General features: G+C 42.9%; 2 protein-coding genes across 16 annotated transcripts in view; one reads left to right on the top strand and one right to left on the bottom strand.

Annotated features, from left to right (window-relative positions):
* Positions 1-11,756, bottom strand: part of BAZ2B (bromodomain adjacent to zinc finger domain 2B) — a 343,490-nt gene extending 331,734 nt beyond the window's left edge. For both annotated transcript variants that reach the window (XM_039493566.1, XM_039493561.1), the window contains exon 1: positions 11,583-11,756. The gene's annotated coding sequence lies outside the window, so the exon portion shown is untranslated. The remainder of the gene's footprint in view (positions 1-11,582) is intronic.
* A 7-nt stretch (positions 11,757-11,763) lies between these two features.
* The window catches only part of MARCHF7 (membrane associated ring-CH-type finger 7), a 37,079-nt gene continuing 36,047 nt past the window's right edge, over positions 11,764-12,795 (top strand). For 11 of the 14 annotated variants that reach the window (XM_039493598.1, XM_039493600.1, XM_039493595.1 and 8 more), the window contains exon 1: positions 12,598-12,745. In XM_039493598.1, the coding sequence (XP_039349532.1) occupies positions 12,705-12,745 (41 nt within the window). In that variant the 5' untranslated portion in view covers positions 12,598-12,704. Of the gene's footprint in view, positions 11,902-12,597; positions 12,746-12,795 lie in introns of those variants that run through there. The other 3 variants (XM_039493604.1, XM_039493601.1, XM_039493603.1) reach the window with 3 other exon arrangements.

Here is a 12,795-nt window from a genome sequence, read left to right as displayed (position 1 = left end):
CTGATGTCTAAAATTGTTCTTTGTTGGCATTGAGACAATTTGTACATTATTTACTTATTATTTTAAGTTTTGCACATGCACCGAACAATCTGTGGTTGGCAGATTTTAAAAAGCGGCCTAAATAATTTGTCTCCCCAATACTAACAAAGACCTAATATTTCAGCCCACCAGTATTTTTCCTTTCCATCAGTCACAATCCATCAGGCACTTCTCTCCAGAACAAATGGTGATGAACAAACATGGCAATACCCTTGGATAACATGAATACTCCTTGCAGAATTCTAAGTGTTTCTTTATTAGAAATAGTGTAAGACTGCCTCGTGTGTACTTTGCAGTGTGGTAGTACTGGAAAAACTGCAAGAATGGCAAGCCTCAGTTTTTACTATCCAGTTATGCTCAGCTTGCGATTTACACAGAGGCAATGATCTACATTCTTTGGCCCACTCTGCTTTCTTTGCATGGTTCTAGAGGTAGATGAACCTTCAAGATCACTCCAGGTGGAAATACTCCCAGTATAAGGGATTCCCAGCAGATATAGAGCCATTGGAGCCTTCTACATTTTCACCCTGCAGATCTTGCTATAGTGGGTGTATCGGAGGCATGGAGAGGCCTGCCAATTGAGGTGGAGTGGAAAGCACTTCATGAGATCAAAGACAGCTGGTGCAGTTTGGAACAGCCACAAGCATTCTAAATTGTGCAGAGAATAAGAGAGTTGTAACCAATTCCTCGATAATCTCTCCTTTCTCTGCTGCACTCAGTATAAAATGGATACAGAAGAGAATCTGGTCAATTGGCTAGTGAGTGCAGAGCTGGGATACAGGAATCACTGAGTTGAAGTTCCAATTTTGACACTCCTCTGTGGCCTGGGACATCTCTCTCTGGCTCAGTTTTCCATTTGTACAATGGGACAATAATGAAACCCCTACAAAGCCAAAAGGAGTTTAAGAGTGTGCAAATTAGTGCAGAATTTGGCCCTAACATGAGAAACATACTACATATAATCACAAAAGCCCAGATTTTAAAGATATTTTGGCATTGCTGAGCTCAGCATTGTCACACCTAATTGATTTAGGAGCCTAACTCTCATTTACTGTAAATGGGATTTATGCTTCTAAAAGCCTATATCCCTTTTGAAAATTAGATTTAGGAGTTACAATACTGAGCATAGCAATTATTAAAAACCTTTAAAAATTTGGGCCAAAGGGACCAGCTACAACTGTGGGAGAACAAGATACTTACATTCCTGAATTTTTAATTTAAATTAACAATTTACCTTAATATGGCCATGTCTGCACTGCACAGAGCAACATAGCAAGTGGCCCATAAACGGGTTAAATGATTTGCCCAATGACATAAAATAACTTTATGATATAGTTATGGCTAGAAGTCAAGAGTGGCTTCCGAGTCCTGTGTCCAATCTACTAGACCATGCTGCCTCCCTCAGTGTTTGATTTCTTAGGTGCTTTATGTGCAAAAAGGAAGGAAACACTTAGTTCTTTTAATTTTTAAAAACAGTTTACTTTAAAAAGTTTACTTTACCTTTTTCTTATTTGGGCTTCTAGCCAGGGACATTTATCTTTTGAATGGTAGGGGGAAAGAGGCAGGGGAAGGTAAGATTTGTATCAGTTGTTGGAAACAGCTGTTTATTGTAATTTTAGCACTGTGTGTCAAGATATCTAGATGATGGACAAACTATAACTGAAGGAAATAAAAAACAAAGCATTAATTTTCCTGCAGAACTATCAGTATTTCAATTACAGAAAAGCCACAGTAACTCTCTCTGTGCTACTTACAATTTGGGAGCCTCACTCCTCCCACTTCCTCATCTCCTTAGCACCCAAACTCTCAAGCTTTAACTACAAATACAATAACAATAATTACCCTGTCCTTGGACACTATGACAACATGCTGATGAGATTGGGGAGGGAGAATACTCCTCACCTATTTACATAATGCTGTAAATTGCAGGGCTTGAATGGACTTTGCTAAAAATCTTAGTACCTATTGAGCAAGTCCAGAAATTATTTGTTTACAAACATATAACTATATATATATATTTTTTTCATATGTAACTAAGAGACTTCCTCATGGATATCAAGTTAAAAATGTTTTTGTGCAGTTGTTTTTGTTCCATCTAACTTAGACATAACAAAGTTGAACAGATTTTCTTAGGCTTCCAACAATAGAACAATAACTTCCTGACTGAAAGCAAACAGGGACATTTTCAGTTCCAAAAGAGAACTTTTCACTGCTCTTGTGAGTATCAGATAATAGAACTTGACTGCCACATGGGCCTTTCTTCACCTGCAGCTGAGATCACTGCAACCTTATTGAGGATATTACAAGCAAAAGAGGGTTTCATAAAGGACTCTGCTGTAACAGCACTGTTCCCTGAACTGCTCTCCAAATATGTCTGGGAGCACTGTCATCCTATTGAGGCTATCAACAGGGAGAGATGCTTTAAACAAAAGACTGCTATGTGAACAAGCCTGTATTTTCTTTTTGATGCTTATAATTTTCAGTTGTTAGCTTTATTTGTATATAATGCCTATCTTATAAATCTTAACTATTTTGTCCTCTTTAATGAAATGTAAAGATGTTCCATAATTTGTAGATTTAACATTTGCTATAGTTATCTATGAAAGCTATTTTTAAGGAAGGATCGAGGTTTCCTATTTTGTAATGTGACATTATTGGAGTCCCAGTGATTTTTTGTTTTTTATGTTTGTGCATTGTGTAACTTCATCTGTGTTTTTTATATTTACTTTGTAATTGCAAGGGAGACTGGTTATCTTGGCAAAAATGAGTCAGAGAAAACATAAGTCATCTGAGAAGATAAAGCAACAGAAGCAGCTTGGTCAAAATATTAAATTGAAAATTAGCAGTGAAGATAAAGATTCCTCAGTGACTAATTTATTGTCACCATATGCAGATCTAGCCTTCGTACAGGTTTAGGCTCTGAGGCTTCTAGGAAAGTGGACATAAAATGAAGGACTTCACAACCAGCTTTTAAAAATGATGAATAAAAAAACTACCCGTTGTATTCCCAAGAATTAAAAAACCTGGAAATACTAAAAGAACCACTGAAAAGGGACCAATTATCCTATTAAAGAACAAGACCAAATTAAGATGTATTTGAATAGCTCTAAAATATTAGCAGGCACATTAAGCTAATACTTTATTACCTCAGAGGTTGAGCCTCTGGAGAATATATCAAGAGTCTCCAACCATCATGTTTTAGAATTAAAAAAAAGCAGAGGGTTATGATCCTTCTGTTCCTTTACCTGAAGATTATTGGGGGAGCAGCTTAATCCACTATTAAGTATACAACATGCTTTTGAATGACTTCCTCTTCCTTGCACGCTTGTGAAGCAAAAAGGGCTCAGGGAAGAAAAGAACACTTTCTGGTTGCTTTTAACATGTAGCAGATTGAAATAAACATTTATAATGTCTTAAAATAAGATTATTTATCAAGAAACACTGAGTTATAATGTTTTCAGATAGTGAAAAAGAAACAAGTCATAAGCAGAACACATTTATAAAATAGGCACACATATTGCAATATTTTATCCTACAAGACTGAGATACTTCTGGGACTAACCTATGTCATCTTGATTTTGACAAGATGACATAGGTTTGAAAAGTTTTTGTTTCAAAGCATCCTATATCAATTTTAGTTGAGGCAAAATCTTTGGAAGCAGTAACTTTGACCTTACTAAAAATCCTTATTTTCCTGATTCTTCAGCAGCAAAATCCTAGATATAAAATAAAGTTTGGACATATGTTTTTAATAAATAGAATTTTTTTTCCCATTGGAATTATGCAACATGCCTTACTAACCGCACCATAATAGTTTATTTAACTATTAACAGATGCACTGTAAATTATTTTGTCTTTGTGATAGTTCTAATTTTTTTAGTATTATTACTAGTGACAGTGAAGAAGACTATTTTATAGCATTTTTTTTTAAATTGATAAAATGAAGAGAGGAATACAAGAGTCACATGTAACCTTAGCATTCATATACCATGCAACAATAAAAGGGATGATTTCAGACTCCACTAATCTATGACTCAGCAAGATTTGAGGCATCCCCCCAAATCTTCAACCTACTACTTCTCTGCACCCCCTCTTCTGCTGCCACACACACAGAGCTGGCAGTGTGTGCTCTGCACCATGGCTGAATCAGTCAAATATTGAAAGACTGAAGGAATAGCACTATGGACCTAAGATGCATCCCCTTAGCCGTAAGCTACATTGTCTCCTGCTCATTAAGGTCCTGTTCCGACATGTGCTTAACTTTACACACATGAATTGTGCCACCAAAGTCAATGGGACTACTCACATATAAAGTTAAGTATGTGCATAATTGTTTTCAAGATTGGGGCCTACATTGCTAATGTTACTCACTGAAACCAGAGGTTCCAGATTGTAAGAATTAAATCCTACCTTAAATAATCTAAAATTATTTAAAATATTTAATAAGCATCTAAATTTCTTTTGGATGAACAATCCATCTATATTGCATAAAAAGGAGGGAGCTCAGTGCCCTCTACACAAAACATGGTCATAGCTTGGCCTGGAGATGTGACAGACAGAAGCACTTTGGAAATTGGCTCCACCAGATGTTTATCAGAAGTGAATTTGTATTATTACTACTGTGTTTATTGCAGTAGTGCTTACAGACCAACCAAGATGGGGACTGTGACGATGTATCCCATAATGCTTTATGAGAATATGACATAACTGGAGTATGTTTTATGCTACATGTGCCATGTAACTTATCTCTGTAAAGGTTATGGTCTACTGAATCTATTCATCTTATTTGTACACATATATCATTTTTGTACTTGAAGTTATGAATATTGACTGTATACTTGCTTGATTTCTAAGTAAGCCATTTGGTCAGCTTCTTTGGAAAGGAATTTGCAATGTTAAGAGAAGGGGTGGGGAAGAGGCGTGGCCTCAGGGCAGGGGTGGGGCAAGGGTGATTGGGTTTGTGTAATTACTATTATTTCTACATTTTCTTTGAGGTAGATCCTCAGTTGCACTTAAATTCAAAAAGTGATTTTGTGCTTAAAAAGGTTGGACACCACTGACCTAGACCATCTCTGACGGGTGTTTGTCTAATTTGTTCTTAAAAACCTCTAATGACAGGGATTTCACAACCTCCCTTGGAAGCCTAGTGCAGTACTTAACTGTCCCTATAGTTGGAAAATTTTCCCCAATATCTAACCTAAATTTTCCTTGCTGCAGATAAAGCTGATTACTTCTTGTCCTACCTTCAGTGCTCATGGAGAACAACTTATCACCATCCTTTCTATAATAACTTTTACATATCTGAAGACTGTTTTCAGGTCCCTCATCAGTCTTTTTTCTTAAGACTAAACATGCCCAGTTTCTTTAATCATTCCCCATAGATCAGGTTTTCTAAACTTTTTATCATTTTTGTTGCTGTCCTCTGGACTCTCTCCAATTTGTCCATATCTTTCTTAAAGTGTGGCACTCAAAACTGGACACAGTACTCCAGCTATGGCCTCACCTTTATACAGTGGAACAATTAACTCCCATGCCTTGCATATGACACTCATGTTAATATACCCCAGAAAGATATTAGCCTTTTTCGCAACTGCATAACATTGTTGACTTATATTCAATTTATGATCCATTATAACCCCCAGATCCTTTCTCCAGTACTACTGCATAGCCACTTATTCCCTGTCTTGCCTTTGTGCATTTCATTTTCCTTCCTATGTGGAGTACTTTGCATTTTATTTTGTTCACTTCAGACCAATTCCCCAATTTGTCAAGGTCATTTTAAATTCTAAAAGTGTCCTCCAAAGTGCTTGCAACCGCCTTCCCAGCTTGGTGTCATCCACAAATTTTATATGCATACTCTCCACTCCATTATTCAAATCATTAATAAAAATAGTGATTAGACTCAGGCCTGACCCCTGCGGGATCTCCAGGAGAAACATCCTCTCAGTTTGACAATGAACCATTGATAACTACTCTGAGTATGGTTGTACAACCAGTTCTGCATCCACCTTACAATACTTTAAGACCACATGTCCCCAGTTTGCTTGGAAGAATGTCATGTGGGACTGTGTCAAAAACCTTATTAAAATCAAGATATCACAACTACTGCTTCGCTCCATCCACTAGGCCAGTAACCCTGTCAAAGAAAGAAATTAGGTTGGTCTGGCATGATCTGTTCTTGAAAAATAAGTGTTGGCTATTACTTATCACCCTGTTATCCTCTAGGTGCCTACAAATAGGTTATTTAATAATTTTTCCAGGTATTGAAGTTCAGATGACTGGTCTATAATTCCCCAGGTCTTTTTTGTTCCCCTTTTTAAAGATAGGTATTATGTTTGTCCTTCTCCAGTCATCTGGGACTCATCCATCCTCCATGAATTCTCAAAGATAATTGCTAATGATTAAGGCTACGATTATGTCATGGAAGTCATGGAATCTGTGACTTCCATTGACCTCTGTGACATTTCTGCCCTGGGGCTGGAGCTCCCAGCCAACCCTGCCCTCACAGTTCCCAACCTGGTGCGGGGACCATGCAGCTGCCCAGCCATGGCAGGTGGCTGGTGGACCCTGCAGCTGCTCAGCTGTGGCAGGCAGCTGGAGGGACCCAGCAAAGCTACACAGCCGCGGTGGGCGGCTGGACCCCCAGCAGCTGCCCAGCTGTGGTGGGCAGTTGGCGGGACCTGGCGTAGCTGCCCAGCCCTGGAGGGCGGGAGGGGGGAACCCCGTACAGCTGCCCAGGCATGGCAGGTGGCCGACAGGACTCCCTACAGCTGCCCAGCTCCAGCTAGCAGGCCCTGCAACTACCAGCTGCCCAGGGTGAGGGGACCCCGCAGCAGCCCAGCCTCAGGGTATGGGGACGCCGGAGCTCCCAGGCACTGCAGCAGTGAGGGACCCGGGAACCCCAGCAGCAGTGGGTGCTGAACCCACCTACCCCTTTTGTCAGGGATCTTTTCAGTGAAAGTCAGGGACAGGTCAGGGGCTGCCATGAATTTTTGTTTATTGCCCGTGACCTGTCCAGGACTTTTACTAAAAATAGTGACAAAAACTTAGCCTTACTAATGATTCTGACAGGTATCAGGGGGTAGCCGTGTTAGTCTGTATCCACAAAAATAATGTTTTAATGATTCTGAGATTGCTTCAGCTAGTTCCTTAAGTACACTGGGGTGAATTTCATCAGACCCCATTGACTTGAATTAATCTAAATTATCTAAATATTATTTTACCTGTTCTTTCCCTATTCTGGCTAGTGTTCCTTCCCCCTTGTTGTTAATATTAATTGTATTAAGCGTCTAGTCACAATTAACCTTTTTTGTGAAGACTGATGCAAAATGGTCTTAAATACCTCAGCCTTCTTGTTGTCAACTGTTATCTGCTCCCCTTCCCCACTAGGCAATTTACTTGCACTTTCCTTCTTTCCCTTAATCCAAATGTATTTATAGAACCTCTTCTTATTGCCTCATGTCCCTTTCTAGATGTAACTCATTTTATGCCTTAGCCTTTCTGATTTTGTCCCTACATGCTTTGAGAAACTGTCAGCTCGCCTTAATTCCTTTTCCCCTTAGATATTCTTCCCCATGGACCCTACCTACCAGTTCTCTGATTCTCTGAGTTTATTAAAGTCTGCTTTTTTTGAAGTCCATTGTCCTTATTCTGGTACTCTCACTCCTTTCTTTCCTTAGAATCACGAAATCTACCATTTCATGATCATGTTCACACAAATTGCTTTCAACCTTCAGATCTGCAACCAATTCCTTCCTGTTAGTCGCCGCCTCCTCCTGATTTGGTGGTCTACTGTAGAACCCTACCATGATGTCACTCTTGATTTTTTCCCTTTTATCTTCACTCAGAAACTTTCAGCTGGTCTGTCTCTCACTTTCTTCTGAAATTCAGAACAAGTGAATACATTCTTGGTGTATAATGCAACACCTCCTCCCTTTTTTCCCTGCTGGTCCTTCCTGAACAAACTACAGCTCTCTATACCAGTGTTTTTCAACCTGTGGTCCATGGACCCCTGGGGGTCCACAGACTATGTCTAAGGGGTCCACAAAAGGATGTCGTTACCATAGAACAGTGTTTTTCAACCTGTGATTTGTGGACTCCTGGGGGTCTGCAGACTATGTCTAAGATTTCCAAAGGGGTCCACACCTCCATTTGAAATGTTCACAAATGAAAAAAAGGTTGAAAACCACTACTCTATACCAATATTCCAGTCATGAGATGTATCTCACCATGTCTCAGTGATGTCAATTAAGTAATAATTTAGGTTATGTACTAAGACCTTCAGCTCTTCCTGTTTGTTCCCTCTACTCCTTGCATTTGTGTTTAGACATCTAAGATGTTGAGCAAATGCTCCCCCCACTTGTTGCTCCTATGACTCTATTGTATTTTACCATTTCCCCTCCAACTTCCAGCACTCTGTCAAGGTCACCTTTTTTAAATCCTTCCTGTGTTTTTTTGTCACCTACTCCCTTTAAACCTAATTTAAAGTCCTCCCTCCTCACTAGGTTGGTGAGGCAGTGTCCAAAGATGCTCTTCCTCTTCTAGGTCAGGTGGATGCCATCTCTACTTCCTTCATGGAACAGCACCGCATGGTCAAGGAAGCCAAACCTCTCCTTTTGACACCATCTGCGCAGCCATGTATTCATCTCCAGGATGTGCGTGTCCCTGCCTAGGCTGTTACTCTCAACTGGAAGGATGAATGAAAACAGTACCTGCACTGCTGACTCCTTCACCTTTCCTCCCAGTCAAAACTTTACAAAAGTGTAGGTGGGACATAATACTGACTGGTCTGGGCTGTTATTTCCCTGTTAGCAGGCATACAAAATGGAGTGTCAGTTTCCTTACTGCAACATGGACAGTGAGACAAGTGTTTAGAGCTTAGTAAATCGATCAACACTTAATAAAAACCTCTGTGGTGAATTTCCTTCCTCTTGTTTCAAAGACTTTTAAAGAATGCAAAGGCATTGAAGTTCCCTCAACCTGTCACCTAACCACCTGTACACACACTGCTACTTTAGGCTTTCTGATTAGCACTGGAGACCATCCCAGTATTTCTGGTGTAGTTCTTGGGTCAGATTCTAAATTAGATCAATTGTGGTGCGATGTGGTGATATTGTAATAGAATATCATTATGTCTTTTCCTCCCTCGTGCTATCTTGAGGTTTATATTGTGATGCGTTGGCATGTCTTGATTAAGCTAATGTAGTTGAGCTACATAACATTATAAGGGAGGAGTATGATCCACTGGACAAACTTCTAAAAGTTGCAATGCTAGTAGCTGTAGACACATTCTCTCTAATGTAATGGTAAATTCTCTGTTGGTTGTGGTACAATGTGTCTACAGCTACTAGCATTGCAACTTTTAGAAGTTTGTCCAGTGGATCATACTCCTCCCTTATAAATGTTATGTTGCTCAACTACATTAGCTTAAATCAGACATGCCAACGCATCACAATATAAACCTCAAGATAGCACGAGGGAGGAAAAGACATATTCATGGGATGCTTCAAATTGCAGTCTTGTGACTTTAATAGTGATGGTAAGACTGAGTTTCTGAGAAGCCCTTAGATCTGTGCCAGGCCAACCATATATGTTAACTTTTCAAAAAAGGAAAAGAATTGTGATCTACTATATTCAAAGGGGTTTTGAGTCTTGAGAAGAATGAATTATCTCTTTGTTCAAACTTGGAACATTTTTCAGATTTTTGGTGCTGCTAAAAACTTCCAAATTACATTTAATCAATAGATTCAAAATTTTGTATGCTATGATCTGTAACTAATTTTTAAAAATAAGTCACTACATTCCCCTTTTCCTCCCTCTTCCTAATCATCTTGTATGCCTCCATGTATCTCTCCTTGTTTCTTTCAATGCCCATTTCCCTCAGCAAATTTTCCTATATATTTTTCATCCCATTGAAATGTTTCATTTGATATATTTTCTCTAAAATCCTCCATTTTATTCAAGTTTTTCTTTTCTAGTTTATCCCTTTCCACTGTAACTTTTCTTGCATTCAGTATTGTCCTTCTCTCTTTCTTTGTGCCAACCTCTCTCTACCACTATTTTTTTCTTCCATTTCTACACCCTTAGTCCTCTTCTCTCTGTTTCTCTGAGAAGGAAAGTCAGAAAACAGACCCTGTCACAGTCCAAATGCAGGTGAAGATTGCACTTAGGAGGGTGAATGGGTTACAGAGTGAAGTGATTTGATAGACATGGGTGCGTCACTACCATTGCTCATCCTTTATTCTATCTGTGTGAGGGTGGAGTCCAGAGTACTGGAAATGTAGTGTTTTGGGAAAGTGCTGAGCTAGAGAGGTGGCAAAGATAGAGTCTGGGGCAGAAGCAATGCCGGAGCTTGAAATAGTGGTGAAACAGAGTGACAGAGATTAGGGCTCATGACAATGGCACAACTGAAGGTCAAGGCAGTGCTGAGCTATTGCAGAGGTTGTGACTCACAAGTAGGGATGCCAGCTTTCCAATTTCTTAAAACCGGACACGACACCCTCCCACCCCATTGTTCGATCGCCCCCTCTCCAACCCCGGCCAGTCACTGTCTCCCCGCTCTCTCAGGACTCACCTGTAGGGTTGCCAACTTTCTACTCACAAAAAAATGAACACCCTTGCCATGCCCTCCTCTGAGGCCCTGCCCCCCACTCACTCTATCCCCCCTCCCTCTGTTGCTCGCTCTCCCACCCTCACTAACTCGCTCATTTTCACTGGGCTTGGACTGGGGGTTGGAGTGCAGGGAGGTGAGGGCTCTGGTTGAGGGGTTCGGAGTGTGGGAGGGGGCTCTGGGCTGGGGCAGAGCTTGGGAGTGTGTGGGGGGTGTGAGGGCTCTGGCTGGGGCTGCGGGTTCTGGGGTGAGGCTTGGGATGAGGGGTTTGGGGTGCAGGAGGGGGCTCCAGGCTGGGGCTGAGGGATTCAGAAGGCAGGAGGGGTATCAGGGCTGGGGCAGGGGGTTGGGGTGAGGGAGCGGGTGCAGGCTCCAGGTGGTTCTTACCTCAAGCAGCTCCTGGAAGCAATGGCATGTCCCCACTCCGGCTACTATGCGGCAGCACAGCCAGGCAGCTCTGCATGCTGCCCTGTTCACAATTCCTGGACAATCGGAGCTGCAGAGGGGCACTGGGGGCCAGGGCAGTGCGCAGAGCCTTCCTGGCTGTCCCTAAGCCTAGGAGCCGGGGGGAGGGATGTGCCGCTGCTTCCAGGAGCCCTGCAGAACCACGGCACGCAGGGAGCCTGCCTTCACCCTGCTGTGCCGCTGACCGGACTTTTAACGGCCCAGTCAGCACTGCTGACCGGAGCTGCCAGGGTCCCCTTTCCACCAGGCATTCCGGTCGAAAACCAGGGAGTGGTCTTCTTTGGTGTGGTGATACTAAGAATGGGGGGAAGTGCAAAGCTGCCAGCTCTCTCAATATTATCCCAAGGACCATCATGATTTTATGCTTCACAGCTTCTCGGTCTGACGATTTGACAAATCTTGTGAACTTTTCCTCTTAATCAAAATGGCTGCCATCTCCTCTTACTTTTTAGTAGGAAATACTACAAACCGAAAGTCTCCGCCGTCAGTTAAAACGACAGCCGTTTCCATGCAGCTTTGCGGAATGAAGTGAGGCTGCGTGTAGGCTGCCATCTCCTCTTGTTCCTGGGGACGGAAGCTAAGCTGCCTGCAGGGAACACTGCCACCCTCCGGGCTCTCTGGTTAGGACTCTAGGCGGTAGGGCTGCTGATAAACTGAACAAACGTTGTGAAATTTGTTTTTGGTCAGTTCTGAATTTCAAAAATATTTGCCCAGCTCTGTTGGGCAGGAAGAGACTGAGGAGATGTAATGTGCTGAAGAAGCAGAGTCAATATGAGGGGCAGGAGCTGGTAAGAGGAAAGGGAAAATATGGGGAGCAAGTAAATGTGGAGGAGCAGGAAGAGGACGTGTAAGTGGGGCTGGGGAGTAGATGGGACAGGGAGGGAAACAGGGACGGGCTAGGAGGAGGGAGAGGGAGGCGGGTTGAGGTAAGGGGGGGATGAAGAAGGGCAGAGAGTGAGAGAACTTCCCTACACTGCAGGCCATGGAGGCCCACATTTGTGTGGTTTTAAGATTGAATTTTGAACCTGAAATAAATCACCCCCCTCCAAGGGCTTTGGATGTCTTGACCCTAACGTCTCAGGGCGGAGAAAGTGGGTTTGTTTTTAATTCCGTGGTTTTTGAGGCTGTTATAATGGCGTGGTGTTTGAGTCATGACTTTTGAACCCCAGGGACAGCAGCACTCAGGGTGCTGGGAGACAGGAAGCAGAGTAAAGTCGGGACTGTTCCTGTTGAGCGTTCATCACGCGTGCCCTGGGGCGGGAGGAAGAGGCATTTGGACTCATCTCTTGGAGCAGTAGCGCAGGGGGCTAGAGGGGGTCGATCGGAAACCCCACCCCACCCCCCGAGTGTGGTAGCGGGCCAAGGGGGGGTCGGCGCCGGGGACTCTCCTCCTCTCCCGAGTGGCTCAGGGCTCCCAGATGCGGCGAGGGGACAGGGCCCAGAAGAGAGACAGCGGAGGAAGCGGCCTCTCCCGCCCGTTCTCGCGAGAGCCGGAGAAGGGGTGGGGCGTCAGCGGGGCTATAACTGGCGACTCGGAGGTGTCGCCATTGTGAGTTGTGCAGGCGGAGGCGGCTGGGCCGCCCGCAGCGGGATGTCTGGGACGGGACCAGAGGAGACGCGACGCAGGCTCGGGTGAGTAGGGGACAGGCGTGGCTCGGGGCGGGGGTCCCCCTGCCTGGCCG

This window comes from Mauremys reevesii, linkage group 11 (assembly GCF_016161935.1).
Source record: "Mauremys reevesii isolate NIE-2019 linkage group 11, ASM1616193v1, whole genome shotgun sequence".
Classification (NCBI taxonomy): Eukaryota; Metazoa; Chordata; order Testudines; family Geoemydidae; genus Mauremys; species Mauremys reevesii.
Note: the sequence above shows the minus strand (reverse complement) of the source record. Positions and strands in the feature narration are given on the sequence as shown.